Source organism: Myotis myotis, unplaced genomic scaffold (genome assembly GCF_014108235.1).
Source record: "Myotis myotis isolate mMyoMyo1 unplaced genomic scaffold, mMyoMyo1.p scaffold_m19_p_20, whole genome shotgun sequence".
Taxonomy (NCBI): Eukaryota; Metazoa; Chordata; class Mammalia; order Chiroptera; family Vespertilionidae; genus Myotis; species Myotis myotis.
This window is the reverse complement of record NW_023416325.1, coordinates 8,827,144-8,851,598: the sequence shown is the minus strand read 5'-3', so window position 1 is coordinate 8,851,598 and position 24,455 is coordinate 8,827,144. Positions and strand designations below refer to the sequence as shown.

At 52.7% G+C, this 24,455-nt stretch overlaps 1 protein-coding gene across 2 annotated transcripts in view; it reads left to right on the top strand.

Moving 5' to 3' along the window:
• FLI1 (Fli-1 proto-oncogene, ETS transcription factor) overlaps positions 1-24,455 on the top strand; it is a 118,768-nt gene that overhangs the window by 56,316 nt on the left and 37,997 nt on the right. The window contains exons 2-4 of one of the 2 annotated variants that reach the window (XM_036353416.1): positions 7,444-7,652; positions 18,052-18,206; positions 22,095-22,298. In XM_036353416.1, coding sequence (XP_036209309.1) covers positions 7,444-7,652; positions 18,052-18,206; positions 22,095-22,298 — 568 coding nt within the window. The remainder of the gene's footprint in view (positions 1-7,443; positions 7,653-18,051; positions 18,207-22,094; positions 22,299-24,455) is intronic. The other variant, XM_036353417.1, reaches the window with a different exon arrangement.

Sequence of the window (24,455 nt, the reverse complement as noted above, 5' to 3'; positions counted from 1 at the left end):
GGAAGTCGTGATGCCATTGAGCACCTCGCCTTGGAAGTCGTGCAGGGCCACTTCTGCCACCTTCTGCTGCAGAGGCAGTCTCAGAGTCCCTCCTGGGTCCCAAGGGAGGGGAGGTGGCCCCTGCCTCCTGATGGGAGCCACACAATTCAGAAATAATCGCTCTGCCATTTGGGTCAAAGGCAGCCAGCCAGGCAGGAGCGCAGGCGGCTGGCATGTCCCTGCGCGGGGAGCTTTCGGCTCATATTTGGTGACTGATGGCTATTCACCTTCTTTCTGAGGCAACTTTCGAGAAATGTAGCGTTTCTTCCCTTTTTCCACCTGCCCACAGTGGGATGGAAATAATGAGCCAGCAGTGGGCTGGCAGAAAGAGGGAGAAGCAAAGCCTGGCCCGTGTTGCTCAGTGGTTGAGCATCGACCTATGAACCAGGAGATCAGCATTTGATTTCTGGTCAGGGCACGTGCCCTGGTTATAGGCTCGATCCCCAGTGCAGGAGGCAGCCGATCACTGATTCTCTCTCATCATTGATGTCTCTATCTCTCTCCCTCTCCCTTCCTCTTTGAAATCAATAAAAAATATTTTTTTAAAAAAAGAGGGAGAAGCAAAGGACTTGAAGTAACTCACAGCAGCCCTCACTCCAGACACTCCAGGCTGGACTGTGGTGAGACTACCCCTGCCCCACAACACCTCCTCCCCCCGCCCCAGCCCACTGCTCTGAGCCTGCTGGTTTCCAAAGGGAAAAGACAGAGGATCTTGCTGAAGTTCGTATGCCCTCAGGTTGGCAAGAGAAGGGACTTCGTGTCCTTATGCAAAGAACCTAATAAAAAGCCAAAGCTTGTGCTGCATGGGGGACCGTTGACTGGGAGATTAGCTCTCCATAAGACCAGGCCAGGCCTGGGAGTCAGGTGGATGCACTGGCGGGAGCAGCAGCCGGGACTTGGTCTGGTTGCCTTTGACATTCCTTCCACCGGCCTCCAGCCCAGCTCCTCAGCCGCAGAGCCTGTCCTTAAAGGTTCCAGCAGGACGGGGGAAAGGAAGGCAGGACGCAAGGTGGGCCATGCCTGGGTCATCCCTGTGCTGGAAATAAAACTCAGTCTAGTTGTGAGAATTAGGGAAAGATCAGGAAAGATTGGGACTTTTCCTTCTCTGACTTCATTTGGCTCATGACTGTGGATCACGTGTGCATCCTTCCCGCACCTGGAATTTCTCTCCTGGATTCCTAGATAGAATGGTGGGAGGGGGGTGTCCTCAGCACACTTCTCACCTTCTCTGGCTGCGAGGGAGGAGGGAGGCGCTTTCATCTCTGCCTCAGCTAAGCAGTTTGGAGGTACAGAAGCTTCTGCTCAGCGTTCGTATCAGCAGGGCCATCACGTGGCAACGTTCTGACCACATCCCCCACCGCTTAACTGATATGCGCATGGAAACTAACCTTCGACTTAATCTGCAAACAGATGCTTGAAGATTCATCTGCTAGTATAACACATGAAAAGAATACAGAAATACATATTCATCTGTGTGTGTATATATATATATGTACATGTATGTAACAAATCCCCAAATAAGGGAGGTGTTTTAAACTAGTGGATTCACAGGCATGCACACAGCACTATTCTGGCATTTGCTGCCCACGTGATATGTGAACAGCAATATGAGCAGGTGTTAACCGCCTACTATGTTGATGACCGAGGTCCTGAGGCCTCCTCCCCTGTTGGCATGGCCATCTGATGGAGCCTTATCTGTGCCACCTAGAGGCCTGAATTCTGAAGCTGAGAGGGGCCCGAGGCCCAGGGGAGCAAGGCAAGGTTTGAGAAGGACAGTGGACACAGATGAGTGAAGTCAGCTCCGGACCCTAGAAGGCCCACTGAATTCGCATCTCAAAATCTATCTATTATCTGCAAGCTTGCTCATTTTGAACCTTAGGCAACCGTGGTTACTTTGAAGTAAGCTACAGTTGAGAAGGGGCTAATCTCACTGGTTTTATCTGTCCCCCATCTCTAACCCAAAGGCCCCCAAGACATCTCTCAGCATTGTGAGTCCTTAAAAAAATGTTCTTAATGTAAGGATTTTACTATGTTCTGGGAACTTTAGGCACTTGGTTGAGGTATTTCACTTATGTGATCTCATTTTGTCTTTATTGGAAGTCTATCGGGTTAGGCAGTATTTTTGTTCCCATTCTACAGAGGAGGAACTGAAGTTGCACCAGGTGAGGCACGAAAGAGCTTGGATTGGAACTCGGAGCTCTCTGAGATTGTGCTGTTGGTTACAATAGACACCAGAGTTACCCCCAGAGAGTTCATTCTCATTGGCGAGTGAATGGTAGTGATGAGGTACCCAGACAGCAGATCTGAAGTTGAACCCCAGATCACCCTCATTTGCTGTGTGACCTGAGCAAGTTACTGCGTGTCTCTGAATATCCATCTTCTTATCTGAAAAAATAGGGGTGATAGTGGCACATCCCTTATAGAATTGCCGGGAGGGATAAGTTAGATTACTCATGCAGCGTAAACAGTGTTTTGTACTTAATCAATGCTATGATCATTGCCTGCTGCTTTGATCTCTTTTCGATAATGAGGACACAGGATGGATTATAAGCGAGGTGCCAGTTTGGGTAGGAAAGGGTTCCCACACCAAGACAAGTGCCCCATTGGCCATGGATGTCTGCTGGCTCCCTGGGTCAGCAGGGGATCATGGGAAGGAACATTGATACAATGTGGTCAGCACTTCTATGGGTACATATGGCCATCTGCTTGACTCAGGGCTAAAGTGCCACTTCAGGAGTTGCCCTGGCCTGAGCTCTCTGGTAATCGGGCCAAAGGGGATGCCCATATGCTGAGCCACTTCCCTGCTGGGAGTCAAGGATCATGTGACTCCCTCTGGACCAAGACTCATTGGCTGGAGGACCAGAGCATCCTGACTTTCCAGGCCCAGCCTTCCCAGCATTCAGCAGGGCAAAGGACGAGGGCTCCTGAAAATCTAATCACTGAGTCAGCGAGGGCTTCCTTTCCCAGGGGCAACTAATGGGGCAAAGAGTGACCCCAGAGCCGGGCACCCCACAGGATTAGGGAGCCCCCACTCCTGTATTTCCTGCTTGGAAGTCTGTTTTTAGGTAGCATGCCCTCAACAACCTGGACTCAGCAAGTCTTTAAAAGAATAACTAGCCTTCATCTGAATGAAAGGATGAGTGTAGAATCCAAAGTCAACCAGAGAAGTCATTAAAAACCAAGAAATTTAGTCACTTGGAGGAGAGTTTATTAATTCTTATGCATTTTTTCTATTCAGTCTATCACCCCAAAGCTAAATACTTAACCATTCCTCAACGAAAAGTTCTTGAACGTCAACAATGCACTTAGTTCTGTCAAGAGTTTGAAGTCCACCCAAGAGTTTTACCTGCAGCCTTTAAAAGCTTTAAGTAAAAGTAAACCCTGTTATAAGACACACATGAAGGGCAGCAGCTACACATGTGTCATAGCTACAAGCATGTCATGGAAATGTCTGCCAGCTCAGCAGCTCCTCACCTGATACAGGCAGCCTGTTGGTGCCCTCATCCACACTGTCACCCTCAGTGATGTCGGCAGGTCCCCAGCAGGGACACGGTGCTCACACAGTCTGCCACCCCCACAGTAGCTTGGAGAAGGTCCCCTGCCCACCATAAAGACGCTGTGTCCTTGCCAAGGTCCCAGTAATAATGTCGTCTTGGGAGTCTGTTGGTCTCCATTCTAACTGAGATGTAGAATGGAGATAATGTTATGCAGATAATGGATGTTATAACCAAACTTCTATCCCCAAGGCTTTCTGCCCTGAATGGCCAAAGGGGGTGCTATTTCCTCTCAAAGGCCATGAGGGCTTTCTCCTCAATTCCTATTTTCACCAGGCTCCCAAACCAACTTGTTTGGGGCCTGTCTCCCCAAATCCATTATTCCTACTTAGAGGTCTTCATCGCCCTCCTCCTGCCTATATTGAGTTTTCTAATTCAGTCCAGCAAGCCAGACAGGGAACCCCTCCTTCATCTCCCTCTTCCCTCTTCCCAGCCTTCTGCAGCCACCAATTCTTTCCCCATACCATTGGGGGCCGGGAAGGGGGTGGGGGAAGAAAAAGCCTTGTCTACTATGATTGTGAACAGAATTGTGTGAGTGTGTGTGTGTGTGTGTGTATGTGTGTGTCTGTGTTTATGAGTGTGTGTATGAATGTGTGTGGTACATGTGCATGTGTGTATGTGTGTGTGTGTGTGAGTGTGTGTGTGTGTGGACTCAAGCAGTATTCCCACCCAGCTTTCAGCTCAAACCACAGCAGGACCAGGAGTTTTCAGGAGTGAGAAGCTCATCCACTCACAGTGGGAAGGACCAGCCATGTGTCCGGGTGAAAGGACACTCCGGCACAAACAGGGACTAGGAACTCTAAGACACAGAGGTGTACCGAGTGGCCTTGCTTAGGGAGCAGTGAGGACAGTTAGCCTGGGACAGGAGTGACAACAGGGAGTCCCCGGACAAGAGGGTGGGCAGAGCTGAGTTCTAGAAAACAAGCCCATGAGAATGGGTTTGCTGTTGTCCGTGAGGAGGGGCTCCGGGGGTATCTGAGCAGGGGTTGCGGCAGGATGGCGGTAGCATTGACAACCTCAGAGAGAGCGTGATCTGACCAGGAAATGCAAGGACAGGAAAGGCAAGAAGAGCGTGGGGATATGTCATCGCTGAGGAAATGCAGGGGAAATGCACGCTGGATCCCTGGTCACAGACGGGACACACAGACGCGTGAGGGGTTCTGGGGTGAACCTGGGCTTTCTCTTCCTGTGGTGTGGCCACGTGACCAAGTTCCCTTTGACTGTGACCTGACTTCTAAAGGAAACTTCTATCCCCAATGAGTTCAAACTGCGTTTGTATCCTTTACCTCATCTGCACTGTCTCATCAGTGACCCCTTCTCAGTGTACCATGCTCCACGGTCGCTTCCATAGCCCAGCTTCGCCTGAGCTGTGCTCTGCTGCAGTCTCTGTCTGTGAATGTGAGCCCTGGTTTTGCCTTCTGCTGGACCCATTATTTTGACCTTCCTGCCTGTTCTTACCTCCTGCCCTACCCTCTGGGGGGGACAATGAAGGCAGGGATCCTTCGCCTTTCATTGAGCATCTCTAGGTCCAACTCTGCCTCCCAGGGCTCCTGCCTCTGTGATTCCATCATCTTCTCCCCTAACGTAGAGGAAGGGAGATGGAAGAGAGTCTTTATTGGAAACTCCAGAATTCGTGCAGGATGTACCAAGCATGTAAGCCCCTCGTCAGAGCAGAATATGACACCTGATTCCTTCAAGGTTGTCTCATCTTGTAGTGGAACTGGGAACTGTTCTTTGCCTTGGCCCCTGAGAGGGTCTTTTGGGGTCCCAGTTGGGAATGTGCCCCCCCTCGTGTAGAACCCCTGGAATTCATGAACTAGGGCTCAGCCCTCTGGATGATTCCAGTGTCACACTTTCAACTCGGAACCATAACACTGGGCTTGGATGACAGTTCAAAACTGGTTTGGGTTCTAGCTGGTTTGGCTCAGTGAATAGAGTGTTGGCCTGCGGACTGAAGGGTCCCGGGTTTGATTCCGGTCAAGGGCACATACCTCGGACCTTGGTTGCAGGCTCTGGTTGGGGTGAATGCAGGAGGCAACCAATCGATGTGTCTCTCTCACATTGATGTTTCTCTCTCTCCGTCTCTCCTCCTCCCTTCCACTCTCTAAAAATCAATGGAAAATATCCTCGAGGGAGGATTAGCCAAAACAAAAATCTGATTTGGGGTGTGGAGCCAGGGCTGCTCCCTAACTGAAATGTAGAATGGAGATAATAATATACGGATAATGGTATAATAACCAAAAGACGAATGGCCCTGGAAGCACAGCCTGCGTGGCTTAGTTAACAGAAGCTTATTTTCTCACCATTCTGGAAGCTGAAAGTCCAAGGTCAGGGGCCAGCAGGGTCAGAGGCCTCTCCCTGGCCTGCAGGTGGCCACCCTCTCACTTCTCTCCATGTGGTGGCTCGTCTGTGCTCACACGTCCCTGCTGTCTCTCAGTGTCCATATCCTCCTCTTACAAGGACGCCGGTCCGATTGGCCTAGGACCCATCTAACGGCCTCGCTTTAAGTGAACCATCCTTTTAAAGAACCTACTTCCAGAGACAGACACATTCTGAGGCTCTGAGGTTGGGCTTAGCAGATGAATTCGAAGGCAACAATTCAGCCCATAACAGGTAGCCCGTGAGAATCTTTACTTGATCACCAGTAATCATCATAACGAACACGGATGGGGTGTCACTAGTAGCATGTGCCAGAGACTGCTGTATTTTTCATGTATTGGTCCATCCCATCTTCACAACTGGAGATTGTGTAGTCATAGGTCATAATTAGAGTTTACCACCTTCTTTTCTGAAAATGGTCATCTTCACTTGTTGTAGTTTTGTGATCGAGTGAGCCCCACAACCCCGTCCCTGTGACTTGAGGGGATTTGGAATGATGGGAGAACCTCATGCTCACGCTTTGGTTGGTAGAAGGCCTCTGGAAGCACAAGGCTTCCTTTCTCAGCCCGTGACCTCCACACACCTGTGTCAGGGGCCAGGCCAGTCCGAGTGGGAAACAGCAACCTCTTTCAGAAGGTCCCCGGATGGATTCTCCCATCCACATAGCTGAGGCCCTGCCCTCATCCCTGGGCAGGAGTAAGGCAGGAAGCTGTCATCTAAAGGGGTCCGGTGAGAACGCCTGATGAAGCCCTCTGTTCCGGGGAGCAGATGGCCTCCCATCAAAATCCTGGGTGTGCAAGGCACACTCACACACCCCGGACAGCTCTTAACGCACGTTGCTGAGCAGTTCTTAACATGCTAGACACCTGTCCCTAGGTCTTCTCGTTTACCCCACTTATCAACTCTGAAAAAGCTATTCTTATTCCTGTTTACAGATAAAGAAACCAAAAATAGCCAGGGCCACAGCCCTGGGCCCCACCCTTCCCCTGTGTGACCCTGAGCTAAATACATAACCTCTCTGGGTGGGTCTCTCTGGTCTCACCTGTGAAATGAATGCTTACTCTCACCCCCAACCCCCCAGCTTAACTGCCCCCCACAGCTGGTCAGAGGCATTTCCGCTCCTGCCTGGCTAAGCCCAGTGTGCCAGCACTACCCATGCTCACTGTGCACCCACGTGTTTGGGCCTCCTGCTCCCACCCTCCTTTCTAGGGGTCCCAGCTACAGATGCAACAAATGAACACTCGCCTGTGGACCGCCCCCGTCCCCACATTAATGCCCGAACTCCCATCACCCAGGGTGACCTGCCAAGAAACCATCCCGTTTGCATATGGGTAGACTTGCCCCGAGTGTGAGTCAATCAGCATCTGAGGAGTGGCCTGGGCCCCCCTGCCAGCTCAGAGACAGAGCAGGTGAGGAGTGGCACTGAGCCAGGAGTGACGCTGAGCTTTCCCTCTCCTTCTCTGCCCTCCAGGAGGCTCTCTCGGTGGTGAGCGACGACCAGTCCCTCTTCGACTCCACGTACGGAGCGGCCCATCTCCCCAAGGCCGACATGACCGCCTCCGGGAGTCCTGACTACGGCCAGCCCCACAAAATCAACCCCCTCCCGCCACAGCAGGAGTGGATTAATCAGCCAGTGAGGGTCAATGTCAAGCGGGAGTACGACCACATGAATGGATCCAGGTAAGCCCGCCAGGCCTGCGCGGCTCCAAGGCCAGGGGAGGGGCTGGGGGTGGAGGGGGCGCTGGAGGCATGCTTGCTGTCCGTGTCTGAGTGGGCAGCTCTGACCTAAGTGGCACTTAGGGTTTCTGCAGCAGGTGAGGTTCTCTCTGGTGCTGAGCCGGGAGCCTGAGTGAAATGATATAGAGAGAAAAAGAGAGTGAGAGACACCAATGTGAGGGCTGTGGGCGGAGCAGGGCCGGCCAGCCCACCTGGCTCCCTGGGGTAGGCCCATGACCTCCTTTGCAGACGCTATGGAGGCCCAGGTACAGCCCCTAGCGGGGGGGATCACTCAGCAACAAGACGCCCCTCCCTGGCCTGTGGAAGGTCCTTGACCCCTCGGTGTGGGTCTCGCCGGAGCAAGCATGACCACACCATCTTAGAGTCAGAGTCCACCTGATGACACAGACTGACTTTTAACATAGACATGGCATTTCTGTCCTCGGGGCTGTGACTGCAGAGAGTGAGCTGACGATCATTGTGCACAGAGGGTGGGAAAGGGCGAGCCAGGAAGAAGAGCTAAGACGTTATTGCGATATCCCAGGAAAGAAATGGGAATGTTCTCAGTGAGGCTAGTGGTGATGATGGTGGAAATAAGGAGGGGTACAGGCACGAGGGGCACGAGGGGTACATCCACGGGCTGGCTGTGTGAGGGGGCACACACCACACTTAGAAAGTGGGTTTGGAGGCGCTGGTGCCCCGGGAGGTAAGACCGCGCTCGTAGAAGTGGAGGGAGAGTCCAAGGAGAGAAAAATCACAGGGGCAAGGAAGAGCGGGCGTGGCGACAGGGAGCCCAGGTCCAGTCCTGGCACTGCCCTTGGGCACGCGGCCTGTGTCTGGGCGCCAGCTCCCTCCTGTCTAAAAGAGCGCTGGAGGTTCACTTCTCCGCAGGCTTGCTCCCTGGCTCAGCTCTGATGCTGGAGGGAAGGAGCCAGGATAGTGACCAGGACTCAGAACGTGCTGGGCAGTCATGTGGTCACCACCAACAAAGGCGTGAAAGGGGAAACGCTGGCCTCCTGCATGAAGTACCCGGTCATCAGTGGGCCCGTAGTGCAAGGAGATACACGTGAGAGGAAGAGCGGGCCCCGAATGGCAGGCTGAGAAAGGATGGGACTCATTCCACGGCAAAGACTGACTTTTAACATAGACATGGCATTTCTGTCCTTGGGGCTGTGACTGCAGAGAGTGAGCTGACGATCATTGTGCACAGAGGGTGGGAAGGGGCGAGTCAGGAAGAAGAGCTAAGACGTTATTGCGATATCCCAGGAAAGAAATGGGAATGTTCTCAGTGAGGCTAGTGGTGATGATGGTGGAAATAAGGAGGGGTAGAGGCACGAGGGGCATGTCAAAGGGATAATCACCAGGGCTCAGGCCCGCAAGTACTGAACTTGGAGTGTGTGTGTGTGTGTGTGTGTGTGTGCGTGTGTGCGCGTGGCGGGGGGAGCATCTGAGAGGAAAGGATCAAAGATGATGAGCCTAGATGGGTGCAGGAGGGATGGTGCTGTGAGCAGCCCCGGGAGATGGGAGCGGAGATGCTTTGAGGAGAGATGTCAGCGACCCTGGGAGATGCCTTGGGAGCCATCAGTAGGACATCCAGGTAAAAATGTCTGTGCGGCTTTGGAAACTAAAGCTCAGATAGTATTTTGGGGCTGGAAGTTGGATTCAGGCTTCCTCTCTAAAGCGTTTTACTGTGAGGCGGATGAAGTCACCACCGAGGATATAAGTCTAAAGAAAGAAGAGAGGGGAGTGTGCGTGCGGCTGGGAGGGAACACCCTCTCCCCGCCCCCACCCGCTCCTCCCGACAGCCCTGGTCGCAGACCTGCCTGTGGGAACACCCAGACCTACCACATCTCTCCCACTAACCAAAAGCAGTCTCTGGGATCCCCGGCCACCATCTCACATCTCGGATTTCAGGGCGGCTCAGGGGTTCTGAGCCGGAAGCCCCTTAAATGAGTGTTTCTCCCCATAGACAGTAGGATAATGCGTTCCTCACAGCGTAGGTAGGGTGGAGTGTGTCAAACACTTTTCCATATTATCTTAGCGCTTGCTCCCCACCACTCTCCTAGGAGGGAGATGCAGGAATTCCATCCTGACATAGAAAGACACCTGAGCTCGGAGGGGTCAGTGACTTGTCTAAGGATTCAGAGGAGGCAAAACGGCACGAGAGCAGAGGCTTGCTGGCTCCTGGCCTGGGGGCCACCTCCCTCCCTCCCTCTCTGCCTGGTGCAGTGCTTCTGTGTGCACCCTCTCATTACTGCCAACACCCCCCACCCCCCACCCCCAAGCAGTAAGGAATGCCATTCAGCAAAGCCTCCCACACAGGCCTGGCCACCACAGCTCCCAGATCCCACCCTGGGAGAGTCTTCTGTCTGTTGGAGCCTGAATCCAACCGCCGCTCACCTGCACGGCCCACCACCAGCCGAGCCAGCAGCACTCTCCTTCCAGCCCCCCGCCCCCCTACACACACACCTCCCATGGCGTCCTGCTCTCCCCACTTCCTCTTCACAGCAGCTAGATTCATCCTTTCAAAGCATCTAACTGTCTTGCTCACAATCCTTCCCTGGCTTATGACAAAAGCCTAAGTCCCTCCTGCACCGCCCCCCCCCCCAACACACCCTCTTTCCACCCTCTTCCATTTCATTCCCTCCCTGCACACCCTCCTCCCATTTCCACCCTCCTCCATTTCATTCTCTCCCAGCCACACGAGACTCCAGCTGCCCCTGGGTACCAAGCGCACTCCTGCCTCAGAGTCTCTCCCTTTGCGTTCCTTCCTTCTGGAATGTTCCTACTTCATTTTGTCATGTGACTCTCTCCTTCCTTGTTTCAGGTCTCTGCCTCAATGTCACCTTCTGAGGGGTCTTCCCTGACCCTCTGATCTAAAACAGCACCTGTCACTCTAGCCTGCCTTGAGTCTTCTTTTTAGCTCTTCTGGGCTCTTATCACATCCCCCATTAAATGTGGGCAGAGCTTATATATATATACTGGTATGTTTTTATTAATTTCAGAGAGGAAGTGTGAGGGAGAGAGAGATAGAAACATCAATGATGAGAGAGAATCATTGATCAGCTGCCTTCTGCATGCCCCCTACTGGGGGGAAGGGGGGTCAAACCTGCAACCTGGATATGTGCCCTGACTGGGAATCAAACTGTGATCCCTGGTTCATAGGTCAATGCTCAACCCATTGAGCCACACTGGCAGGGCAGAGTTCATATCTTTTACTGAGCACACGAGAGGTACTGGGTAGATAGTTGTTCAGTGAATAAGTGAATGAATGTGTGGCTAACCCGGCTCAAAGGTGAAGATGCTGACTCAAGGTCATGTAGGGCATTAGTGTGTGAGACCCAGGGCGGCCTTGGTCTCTGCCTCAGACGGAGCCTGTGTGTGTGCTCACCTGCTCCAGGAATACCTGAGCACTCCCAGACACTAATCCTGGTCAAAGAGGGTCCCCACAGAAATCAATTTCAGAGCCCCTGGCCGCTCCCTCCCGGCTCCAGGCGCCCAGCAGCTGGAGGAGGGCTGTGTGGTTGCACAGAGCAGCCCCTGCCTTTGATTGGCCGGTCCTGACCCAAGACCGTCAGCAGGTGACAACGTAGGCTCAGGAAGACGGATGTATGCTCAGCCCCCGGAGAAACAAAGAAGATGCCGTGGACTCTGGGAGCCCAGCAGGTTCGCCACAGCCGTCGCCAGCACCTCATAAATATTCGCTAAGTGCTCGCATGGAAGCGGGGCCGGTGGGCAGCAGGAAGCGCGGATTTTCAGAAAAATGTCCTTGCTTAGGATGGAAGCGTGTCAGATGCTATGATTTGATCTGCGAAAAGCAATAGCATGGGCCAACAGATGCCAGGCTCTTGAAATCTCTCATCGTCGACACTGAAGCTTCTCCTATCCCCTGAGTATCATTGATAAAGGCATTTTTCATGCGGAAGATCCGTCCTCACTTGAGATGAGAAAACTAAAGCAGAGGATACAATGAGGGTTCTCTCGGCTCACGGACTAGATTCGTGCTGTCCATGCAGCGGCCACTAGCCACGTGAAATGTGGCTAATTCGACAGGGACATGTGCTCTCCACCTGTAACACACACTGGATGTAGAAGGTTTATATGGGGAAAAGAGTAAAATAGTTCCTTCTTTATTTTTATATTGATTATGCTGAAATAATCTTTTAGCTATATTGAGTTCATATATTTTAATATATTATTAAAATTCATTTCACCTCTTTTTAAAAATTTTGAACATATGGCTGCTAGAAAACTTAAAGCTGTATGTGTGGCTCACATTCTACTTTGCATGGACAGCCCTGGGCTAGTGGTTCTGTGGTTCAGAGTGACTTCTCTCCATGTTCGTTGATAACATGGGTTTCTGAGTTACTCCTTCAGGTTTACAGAGCCTCATAGATGCCTCCGAGAAGCTACAGTGCCCTTCCTCCTTTTTGTGTTTTGTTTTACTAATCCTCCCCCAAGGATATTTTTTCCATTGATTTTTAGAGAGAGTGGAGGGAGGTGAAGAAGAGAGAGAGACAGGGACAGAGACATTGATGTGGGAGAGAGACACGTCAATTGGTTGCTTCCTGTAGGCGCTCTGACCTGAGCCAGGAATCAAACCTGCAACCCAGGTTTGTGCCCTTGACCTGGAATCGAACCTGTGACCCTTCAGTGCACTGGCTGATGCTCCAACCACTGAACCACACCGGCTAGGGCCCCTTCTTCCTTTTTATCCAAGGAGCAAGTCATTTGAACAAAGGTGCAGTGGGGGGACTGAGGGCTGAGGATCCAGAGAAGGCCGTGCTGGCTCCACGGCGGGAGGCGCTCTTTCCTTCCTCTTCCTGTGTGGTTGTGTCTGTTAGCGTGCACGTTGTTCCTGAAACAGCAGCGCCATAGGTTCTGTGCTGGATGTAGGCCCCACAACTCGATCCAAGCTGTGGTCTGCAAGTAACTCAGCTGCATCCTGCCTCAGCCACGGGGCTGGGGCAGCATCCGTGAAGGAGAGAGTATGGGTTTATGGGGAGGAGACGCAAGGCCTTGCTTGCCTGGTGCGCCTGGCGTGCAGGCCCTGTGTCCCGTGTGACTCTGCCCACCGGGATCTGGATGCCCTTATTAGACTCCCAGACACTTCACGCTTCACAGACAGGAAGAGCGTCCTCACACGCCGTGTAACTCCTGCTCTCGGGCCTTCCTAAGGGGCGTCCTGGGGCTGAAGCTTACAGTGTGAAGCACGCCACGCATACCTGGGTGGAAAGCCAGCTGCAGGATTCCCGAGAAGCTATGAGCATTTACTATGTATGGGCCTTAAATTAGGGATGAGGTCAGTGCGATGGCTTCATTACAGGTGATTTCCTTTCTTTTCTTGAAATTTGCTTTTAACTTGTTTCATCTTCTTTTCAAAACCAAAAAATCATCTGCAGACATCTATGTATAGATCCTATAGAAATCCTAAGGACAACACAGATTTGCTTAATTAAAAAATATTTAAATATATGTTTTTATTAATTTGAGGGAGAGAAAGGAAGGGAGAGGAAGAGGGAAATAGAAACATGATGAGAGAGCGAGACATCGAACGGTTGCCTCCTGCACACCCCCTACTGGGGATCAAGCCAACAACCTGGGCATGTGACCTGACAGGGGATCGAACCGGGGACCTCTTGGTTCATGGGTTGATGCTCAACCAATGAGCCACGCCAGCGGGGCAAGATTTGCTTAATTTTGCACAATGTGCATACATTACATGGAAGACACACATGACAGGTCCCAATGTAGCTGTGTGGCTTGAGTAGTCTTGAGACTTTACATGATCCTTGTGAGTCTTGGGCATCCCCTGATGGTGAGCCCGGCTATAGCTTCATGGATGGGTTGACACCCCCGTGTGAAGGTGCCCTGAGTTCAATGGGAAGATAGAGAAAATGTTTTTGGTCGAAGGGGTAGTCTTTGCGAGAGGTCTTTGAAATCTCCTTTTATTCAAATACTGAAGATTGCTCATCTTGTTTTAAACAGCTTAACAGTTTGCAAGGCACTTCTTGGAAATCAGTAGTGGTCTCTGTAAAACAATGTTCCCTGAACACGCAAAAATAGGACCAGAGGAGGACGGAGCTTATGTCCCGGGGTGAAAATAAAGGGCCAGGCTGCAAGGTTCACGCCCCCATGCCGTGGCCCCCATGGTGTGGCCTCCCTGCCGTGGCCTCCCTGCCGTGGCTTTTTGACCCGTGGCTTTCTGAGCCGTGGCTGAGATGGACATGCTCGGAGTTAACCTGTCGGAGCCACCACCTCCTTTCTGCCCTGTTGTGGCTGCCCCAGCCCTCCTGTCACCTGTCCCAGTGCGTCAGTTGCCGGTGGGCCCCGGCCGTGTGCTAGCTGTAAGTGCAGGTCTCAATACAAATCCGCGGTGGTGTAGACCAGCTGAATGGCCGAGCCTCCTCCCTCCATCTATGCTCCTCCTCCCCTCCCTCTTGTTTTCATCCGGCCCCTTCCCAGGTGCCAGCTGCCTCGGTAAAGAGCAGCCTTTATGGTGTGCTTCATCTGGACTGCCCGCCCCCCCTTGGCAGTAGCTGTGGAGCCCAGTGGCCACACACGAGGGGGTGCTGTCTGGAGAAGGCAGAGCGGCTGAGAGCATGGGAATAAAGGTGTGTGTGGCTTCATTCTCTCCTGAGCCGTCAGAGCAGGGCTGGCCTGGCAAAGGCCGTGGTGCAGGCGGGGGGCCAGGCTTCTCCCAGAGGGCACCCCTGTGCAGATCCTAGCTGAGGGGTCTGAGGCTGAGGACAGGGCCTGTTCAAACAGAGCATCCCGCTCAGCTGGGGAGCAGGTGTGAACACAGGGGCTGAGGAGGAAGCAGACAGATGCGAGTTTCTATGGGATAGGAAGAGGCTGCGAGCACTGAGCAGCTCCCAGGAGTCACCTGGCCTTGACCATGGTTCTGATACCAGGAGCGGGTGCTCCTGCCTCCTCGGTACCCACCTCCTAGCAGGTGCCTTTTCTTACCAGGCGACATACCTGGTAGCTTTCACCAAATGATCTCTTTTTTTCAAACATATTTTTCTCCACTCCTGGCACCAGGACTGGCCCTGCCACAGGTGCCTAAATGGCTATCATTGCAGGGATTTTTGAGGTTCTGTCTTCTCACCTCTGCATGGCGGGGGTCAGTTTGGGGCTCAGAATCCCCTCCCCCCCGAGGCCTGGCTGATGTGGGAAAGGATGTTTTGAAACTCGTCTCCCCAGGATCCCTAAGGGGAGAGCAGCCCACAGAGCAGCCTCTTCCCCCGTCACACTGCCCCTGGACAGAGTGCTCTCCGGGCTGAAAGGCATCGTCCCTGCCCATGGCCCTCGCGCTCTCGCTTCCTCCCGGGGAAGTGTGTGCTCGGGCAACCCCACCCTCTGCCACGGAGTTCCCAGCCAATGAGACGCTGCTCTCTTGGTTGAAGGCCAACTTAATCCTCCCACTTCTGCTGCACTTGAGTTGTTTCACAGTGAACAAGTACGCTGAGAAAGGCTGCCAGGCCCTGGTGGCTCGGTGTGTGGTGCATATGCATGGGTGCATGCACACATGTGCATGCACACATGCATGTGTCTGGGTGGGCATGCATGTTCTAAGTGTGTGCATGTATGTGCTGGTGTGCATTGGGCGTGCATGTATGTGCGTGCACGTTGGGGTATGCGTGTGTATGCATTGGGTGTGTGTGCATGTGTTGGGGTGTACATGCATGTGTGAATGTGTGCACTGGGGTGAGGATGTGTGCATATGTGTGTATGTATATGTTGGGGTGTGCATGTATGCACGTGTGTGTTGTGTGCATGTGTGCATGCATATGTGTGTATGAGGGTGTGCACATACCCTCACTTGCGGTTAGCCATGAGGAGCCCAGTGAGCTTGGCCATGGCCCAGCACAGACCCAGGACCAGGGTCTTTCAGGGACGGCTTCATCTCAGGCCAAGTCCTTAAACAGCAGAAGCCAAAGGCCAACCCCTGGTGAAAAGTCCTGATGAGCTACTGCCTCCCTCGCACTGCCACGGGGACATTAAACCTTCAACAGTCTGGGTTTCTGACGGCTGGCTCTTGGTTCTCTGCCTGGAAAAACAGTAGGCGAATAGTAAAACCTTAAATTCTAACATGTGTAAGTTATACATCTTATTTTCATTTTCAGCCCATGTTCCCCTCTGTACGACATCAGGAAAAAATTACCGTCTGACTTCTAATATCTCAGTGGAGCATTTATCTCCCAGCCATGATAAGTGATCTTCAATATTTTTTTCCTTTCAGATTAAGAAACAAATTCATTTAATTTACTTTATTGAATGTGTTCAGCCTCCCCGGCCTGCCCGAGTCCCCCCCCCCCCCTTCAATTCCCCCCCCCCGCCCTCCCCGCAGGGCTGTCCCCGCCTCTTCTGCGTTCGTGGCTGGGCTGATCTCCCTGTGAGTGGAGCTACTGCCACCGCCTTTCGAGAGGAGCGGGACCCCATCTGGCAGCGCCCTGCTGCCTGGGACCTCCTGATGGTCAGTCCCCGACCACAGCAGAGTGAGGGAGGCAGTGGCCAGGCCTTCCGAAGGCCGGAGGGGTTGGGCGGCCGAACTGGGCGGCTGTCATCTGAACCTCATCTGAACTCCTGGGTCTGAAGGCTGGTCTGGAGCTCTTGAGAGAGCTGGCTGGTCTCCCGCATGGAAGAACCGAAGCTTCCTGCTCCGTAGACCCGCAGCTGCAGCCTCCCCTTGGCCTAGCTGCCTGCGTTGGTCCTGGTGCTGCTGAGTGGCGAGTGAAAGCTAGGACAGGGCTGGATGCCACTTGCCCTGGGCACGGGGAGAGGGTCCATGACGCTGCCCTGGGGTATGTGGCATGTCCTGCCAACCTGCTCTGGGCGCCAGGAGGCCGCAAGCTCGGATCTCCAGATGGTTGCTTGTTGCTGACGGAAGCCAATGAGCAGTCTCTTGCAAAACCTCAGGGGCTAACTGGGCTACAGACTCTGAGACCAGGTTGGGTGATTGGCTCTGTCCCTTGTGCACCTCTGTATACTTCCCCTGTGAGTGTGGTGCCAGGGCTGGGACTGGTGCCACAAGGCCACAGCCTGTCTATAGCAGGTTGAAGTTCTTGGATTCTATTCCTCCTCCACCCAGCAACCAGCTCTTCCGCATGTGTGTTTGGATGGGGAAGCTTAACATTAAAGACCCTGCTACCACCTGTACTAGCTGGGTGACCCTGGCCCAGTCACCTCGCCTCTCAGTTGCCTTAACCATAGCAGGGACCCATTAACCCTTGCCAGGCCTATCTTGGATGGCTATTGGGAAGTTCAGATAGAACAACGTATGAAAAATGTGTTGAAATGATATGTATGCAATAGAAATAATTCTCTCAGGAAACAGCTATCACTCATCCTCTGTACAAGGTTCTGTACAAAGCTGGCGATCATCTACATCGAGGTTACAAAAAGGCAATATCACCATCCCAGGAAACTCCCTCATCCAGCAAGGGCCTGTGCACCTGCCAAGCTAACAGGGCATGACAATCCAGGGACCAGTGCAGACACACTGTGGGGAGCCAGGTGTAGTCTGCCTGGTAACAAGGTGAAAATTGTCAGCTGCAGGCAGGTGGGCGCTGCAGTCCTGTGCTGAGAAGTCCAGACTCTAGGCCAGTGGTTCTCAACCTTCCTAATGCCGCGACCCTTTAATACAATTCCTCATGTTGTGGTGACCCCCAACCATAACATGATTTCCGTTGCTCCTTCATAACTGTAATGTTGCTACTGTTATGAATCGTCATGTAAATATCTGATATGCAGGATGTATTTAGGCGATCCCTGTGAAAGGGTCGTTCGACCCCCAAAGGGGTCGAGACCCACAGGTTGAGAACCGCTGCTCTAATCTGAGGGCAGTAGGAACTGCCAAAAGTTTTTAAGTACAGCAATTCTAGGACCAGGCTGGGATTGGAAGAAAACTCTGGTGGCAGTGTGGAGAATAGAAATATGGTGGCAGTGCCTAGCTGGTGTGGCTCAGTGGTTGAGCATCAACCCATGAACCCAGGAGGTCAAGGTTGGTTCAATTCCAGGTCAGGGCACATGCCAGGGTTGTACGTTTGATCCCCAGTAGGGGGCATGCAGGAGGCAGCCAATGGATGATTCTCATCATTAATATTTCTCTCCCTCTCCCTTCTTCTCTGAAATCAATAAAAACATGGTTTTTTTTTTTAAAAAAAAAAAAAAAAAAAAAAAAAAAAAGAAAGAAAGAAAGAAAGAAAGAAGGCGGCTTCAGCAGCATCCTCACCACCCTGCACCAGGTGGGGCTGGGAAATGACTCCGGTTCTCTGAGCGATTGGCCAGGGTGAGCTCCGTGCTGTGGGGACCACAGTGGCAGTGATGACTTCCTGGCTTTTGTCTCTTCTCCATCTAGGGAGTCTCCGGTGGACTGCAGCGTCAGCAAATGCAGCAAGCTGGTTGGTGGAGGCGAGTCCAATGCCATGAATTACAACAGCTACATGGACGAGAAGAACGGCCCCCCTCCTCCCAACATGACCACCAATGAGAGGAGGGTGATTGTCCCCGCAGGTACCGTGGGAACCAGGTTGCTGGTGGGCATCCACGTCTCACTCTCTGGGCGAGTAGTTGAAGGGCAGGCCTGTCCCCAGGGCATCTAAACTTTTACCTGGTGCCCTGGTCTCTCGCCTTCTTCCTCAGCTGCCTTCCAAGACCCTGTCCCAAATGTCACCAGAACCCTGAGTGCAGATCCCATCACAGACTCTGTGCCAGTGCCTGGTCCCATAGGGCGAGGCCGGCACAGAGAGCAGGAGCCCTGGGAAGCCCCAGGCGTGCCCACCCTCCCTGGAAGGAGCAGAGTGGCTACAGAGGTCTGTCGTGCCCATCGGGCATGGGCTCTTGGCATCCACAGGGTCCCACCTTTCCAAAATTATAGCCAGCGCATTCAGTCTCAAAATAGAAATAACTATATTTAACAAATGGAGTGCCTTACCATGTGTGCAGCGAGTTATGTCATTATGTAAAAAAAAGCCTATTTTTCCTAGGTAGTAGTGCAGTTGGGTACAGAAAATAAAATCATTGTTCAAGCCTTCCCTGTATTGGCTGGACACTCGGCCTCGGCTAGACCAGCAAGCTCAGCCGCCAGGTCCAAAAGGGAGTCTGAAAACTGAACCGTGTGGGGTTGGTGCCAGGTAGAAGGAGCTAGAACGTCCAAACCTTAAGCAACGTGAATTATAGGGCAGAGATTAAGAGTCATTTGACCAAAATAACTCTACCGAGAAGGCAAAGCCCCTTCCATTTGGAAAAATACAAACGTAGTTGTGTGTGAGGCAAGGATTAGCCATCTCTCTGAGGAAATCCAAAGGCAGTTGCTTCTTGGTCTGAAGGTGTGGCTTCATGTGGGCCACTCCTCCCAGGCCCTTTGTATTCATTTTCCATGGGAAGCTGTGTCTCCCTGTCTCCTGGGACTACAGCTACACCCTGGTGTGCTGGGCCAAGTTCAAGGTGGGAGGGGTGGGGACCCGTGGCTAACAGGGATGTGTCTGTGCCCTGTAGGACCTCAAAGCTGCTCACAAGCTTTTTAAGTGTCCTTCTTCCGCAAGCATGTGAGCTCACAAAGGAGGAGAAGGAGTAGCTCCGTTGATGAGCACTTTGGGGTGCCGGGCGCCATTGAACTGCTTCACCCACATTGCGTGACCTATGTCACTTCATGGGTGATCTCCTCCAGGACCCCAGCTAGGAATGTCTATAGCTCAGGTGCATCTGTCACGTCCAAGAGAACCGTGTCTTCTGCCTTCACATCAGAAGGTGGCAGACAATGGAACGCACTGCCGTGGGCATGGTGGGGTCTCTGCAGACTCCCCAAGGACAAGCCAAGCCGAGCCTCACCAGGCCTCCGGTGGTTTGGTGTTGAACTCCCCAGCCTTGCCAGTGGCCAGCATGGGAAGGAGATCTTGAGGATGGAAGGGTTAGGGGATCTGAGTTTATCTTAACCCAATGTGTACATTTCTGTAGACTCTTTGGGGAGGGCGTAGGAGAAAGGGACAAAGATGGCCAGACTGCTTGGTTGGCCCTTCAACTCTAAGTGGATGTTGAAATATCTTCAAAAACAATATCAAAATGTCAGTCTGCAGTGGGCCAAGGTAACTAGGGCAGTAATAATGAAAACGGTGTAAGTTCATATCAAGGGATTTTTAAAGCACTTTCTATAATGAACTCACTAGCTATGGATTGACTTCCCTGCTTTCCCTCTGGCTCAGTCATTAGGCATTACCCTCAGACACTGTGGCTTCCTCCAGGCCAGCCTGCTGGACGTGAGGGGAAGTTACACTGGGCATGTCCACAGATCAAGGCAATAAAACATCAGTGGAGGAATCTATTGCACTCACGGTGGGATTTTAAGACAAGTGTAAATGAGGACCCTAGTTAACCACCAGGTCCAAGTTCAGATAGGAAGAAATTGGGACCAATCATGCAGGAAATTTGGAAGAGGTTAGCATGATCCAGAGAGGACGATTTAGAATTCATTGTGCTCTAAAGGGAGAGAAATAATACTGTGCTAGAGCCCCAAGCAAGGGAGGAAATAAATACATTAAATACATGGTGTAGCGTGGGATCTGAGGCCTTGCACGCTAAAAATGAGAATTAGAAGAAGAGATCAGATAAAATAATATGCTACATAACCCACCACCTCAGCCTCCTCCATTTTTCTTTAGAATTCTGAAATGGTGCAAAATTATTTCCAGTTACCAATGGTCTATGCCCAATTGTCTCTAACTTATACAATGAAGCTATAAGTTCAGGAAGTGAGTTCAGGAAGGACTGTGAGAAGAAAAGACCCACCCACCTGGACTAAATGAAGTCCTGGGGAGACTTGGATTGGAACCCCCACTCAGACTTGGATTTAGGTTGAGCTAAGGCCTTAACCTTTCAAGACTCCACTTTCCATCTGGAGAATGAAGATAAAAGCCATTTTGTAGGGTTTTCTTGATCGGTGAAAAACGGGACACGTGGAGCAGGGGGCACACAGGAGGCACCCCAGATCTGGGCTGCGGGCACTGGGTTGTGGTATGACAGTCAGCAGCAGCCCATGACCTATAACTCCGGACTCCCCTCTCCTCACTCTCTTCTTTCCAGCCCCCCACCTTCAGCACACATGCAGCGACCACCCCATGCAGGACCTGCTGCTGAGCACTTTACACAGCCGCTTCCAGCCTAATTCTCACATGCAATCACCAAGGAGAAGCAGGGGACCGTGCCAGACCAGGGCAATGGCAGAAGCTCTGATTTCCAGTTTTGCCCACTCTTAGGGGAGGGTGATGGGGTTGAAAGATGGCACAGATACTCCTACCCAATAAGCCTGCCAATCAAAGAGGCCCAGTAGAAGCTGCAGCTGACGGCTGACATACAGTGCCCAGTCTCCCTCCTCCTCCAGAAGGCCCTCCTTGACGCTCCACGTTTACACGAAGGCCCTCCTCTTCCAGTTGCTTCAACGCCCACTGCAAAATCTGTTGCTTAGCTCTGTGCATGCCTGCCTGAATGCTTCGTGTGGACAGGTCTTTCATGAGGCCAGGGGCCATGTCATTTTCTTCTTTGATGAGCAGATGTCAAGTGTTTCTTGGATTCACTATTAATTGTTTGCCCAGAACACAGATGGCTTCCAGACTGTGCTAGGTGGTAAGCTATAAGGCTACCTCTGTGGAACCCACTAGGCTCCCCACCAGCACTCAGAGCGCACCCCCTCCCCCCCACACACACACTCCTGGCTGAGAAGTCATGAGGGTCCTACGTGGAGGTGGCCTCAGTCCTTACATTATTATGTTCACTGAAGAGCTAAAGGTTTCTCATCTTTGGGGACTTAAATATCCTAAAAACGTTTTGAGGAAGATCTGGTAGAAATTTCAGCACAGCTGTTTCCAAAAGGAGAAAGCGCAGGCTGGTCCATGTTAAGGCCTCACACCACCGGGTCTGCCATCTGCGTGCACAGATGTGTTCTCTCTGTAGCATCTGAGAGCTCGTGTTCTTCCATGAAACCAGTGTTCTCGAGAGGCAGCTGGTTTCCCTTGCCAGAGACCTGGGCCCTGATGGCTGGAACTGTGTTTATTTTCACTCGGATGCCACCATTTCTCAGGCAAAGGCTTCAGTGGACTTCCCAGAGCTTTAAAGAGTGTCCTGTCAGGATGTGGAGTGAGGCATCTGAGAACCTCCCCAGCGTGCTAAGTGGTTCAGGCAGCGCCAGATGCCTTGGACCAGATGGAGCTCTGGGAGGACCATCTGGGAGGGAACCCACTTTCCCAGTGAGCGTGGGGAGGGGGGTGGAGAAGGAGAGTGGGGGAAAGGGAAAGGGAGATTGCAGAGGAAAGAGACAGAGAGAGAGAAGGGGAAGGACGGAGGGAGGAAGGCCGGAAGAGGCTGCCCAGGCTTGGTGACGCCCTGGCTGACAGGCCTTGTCCCCTGCAGACCCCACGCTGTGGACGCAGGAGCACGTGCGGCAGTGGCTGGAGTGGGCGATAAAGGAGTACGGCCTGATGGACATTGACACGGCCTTTTTCCAGAACATGGACGGCAAGGAACTGTGCAAAATGAACAAGGAGGACTTCCTCCGAGCCACCTCCCTCTACAACACGGAAGTGCTGTTGTCACACCTCAGTTACCTCAGGGAAAGTAAGTGCCTGTCTCCTTCTGGGGAGGGAGCCCCCCGCCTGGAGGGTGCAGCCCAGGTCCCCAGGGCTGGGGGAGACCTCTGCCTGGCCCGCTCCCAACCAGACTGGCTTCCCAGGGAGCCAACCCAGGGAAGGAAGCTGGGTCCCCTGCCGTCGGCGTTCGTTGGGCAGAAGCTGTAGGAGCTCCGTGTTGGGGCCATGACATTACCAGGGTCCCATGGGCTCCGGCAGACCCTGCGAGAGGGCTGACCCAGTCCTGGGGGGTCAAGGGAAGTAAAATGAGGAATGGAGAACAAGTAGGGAGCTGTGGCCCCGGGGGTCTGCCCGAGGCTGGCCGCGCACGGCCTGTGAGAACCCCTTCCCAGAAACAGCCCCAGGATGACAAATACAGGGATGCCCTGGCTCATGTCCTAAGAGATGAGTTAGGGTTCCCACAGCAAATCTAGATCCATGGATTTAGGATTGAAGGATTTGAACGTCTACACATTCAATTCCTCTTATCTTTGGGGTCACTCCGGAGCCTTTTAACCCCGCCTTTAGGGCTGCCACCCACACCCCCTTTTTACTAAGCAGGGAAGAGGGCAGGTGCTGCAGGTCGGTGAGCCCTGTTGGAAGCGTCACCTGACACAGCCAGGAGGAAGGCGCTTGGGAAAGGGAGAGTTTACACAGAGAGCGCGCAGTTGCCCGTAGGATTTCTCTACGGTAGGGGTTCGCTAGCACCAACACTTTGATACAAAGGTCATTTGATATGCGCTACACCCAGAATTCTTTGAGGCCCACTAATAACCTTGGCCTTAACTCTTCACCGGAAGTCCAGGCCCGGTGGTCTACCAGTGCCCCCAAGGATGAAAGGGCTATTCTGTGGCCAGCAAGGACGGTACTGTGATATCGGGAGTTGACGCTACAGGTAAACAGATGTGGGCTTATCCTACGAGGAAGCTTTCTGAGCCATCCCTGCCCAGGGACAGACTGGCCGCCTTCGCAGACAGTGTTTGCTGTCAGTGGCCGGGACAGCTGGGGATCTCAAAGGTGCTAAGGTTCGGAGGGAAAGGGTTTGATGATACTCAAGCCCCATCAAAGCTGAGATCCTTGGACAGGGCCTCCGGGCCGCCTTTCCCATCTCCTGGGCCCTCGGGTGGTCGGTTCTTCATTTGCTCTGCGCTGTCCAGCGGGTCTTCAGCTCACCATCCTTGGTGTTGTCTGTCTTTTTCGGCAACTGTACGCTGCATGGACTGGGGCAACACACGCTGGCTTCCAACATTAAACATTTTAATAAGTGCCTTCGGGAGTTTCCACTGGTGCCCCTGGGCTCCTCGGTCACCCCTCCGAGGCGTCTGGCATCTAGTGGGGAGTGGGGGTGACGCCGTATATGTTACCACCAGAGCCATGACCTCATGTCTGAGTCTTGCGGCAGCAGGAGGTCAGCCCGAGGCCCAGCCATTTCCAAAAAGGGGGCAACGTTCCACCCAGTTTTTTCCGAGCTTTGGAGAATGAGCGTTTTCTAACCATCTCTGTTTCTCAGCACTTCAGTGTTTATAGACTTTTTAAAAAATAAGGTCTTTGCACAGAACCCTGCAACGAAGGATGCTAGCTAGGCAGGGCAGGAGTGGGCGTGGGCATGAGACGCAGAGACCAGCAAAGCGAAAGCACTCGCCGAACCTGCCTGTGTGCTTCTGCCCACATCAGGAGACAGGAGGCCAGGACTCACGGGCCCCATTTCCTCCTTTCTGGGAGAAGAAATGGACCTAGGCAGCCTGGGCCCAGTGACTCAGGGCTCCAGGACAGATGCCCTTTTTGGGGAAATATCCAAGTCCATTCTGACTGGATGTGGGGAAAGGCCCATTCATGCCGTGTGATCCCCAGACCCCTCTTTCTGGCCGGTCCATAAACAACCCAAATCCCCACTCAGACTCCCTGTCACAGAGGAACCCAAGCCACAGGCCCTGAAGGAAGACCAACATCTGCTCCAAAGGGCCAGGAATGTGGTGAGCTGGCCATTGGCAGCCACTGAGCAGGCTGGCTACTGACGGAGAGCAGATAACAGCGAGAGTGAAGGAGCGGGCAGGCGACGAAGAAGTGGCGGCCAGAGTGTGGTTGGCTTCTTTTTCTTTATTTTTTTTGTATGTTTTTATTGATTTCAGAGAGGAAGGGAGAGGGA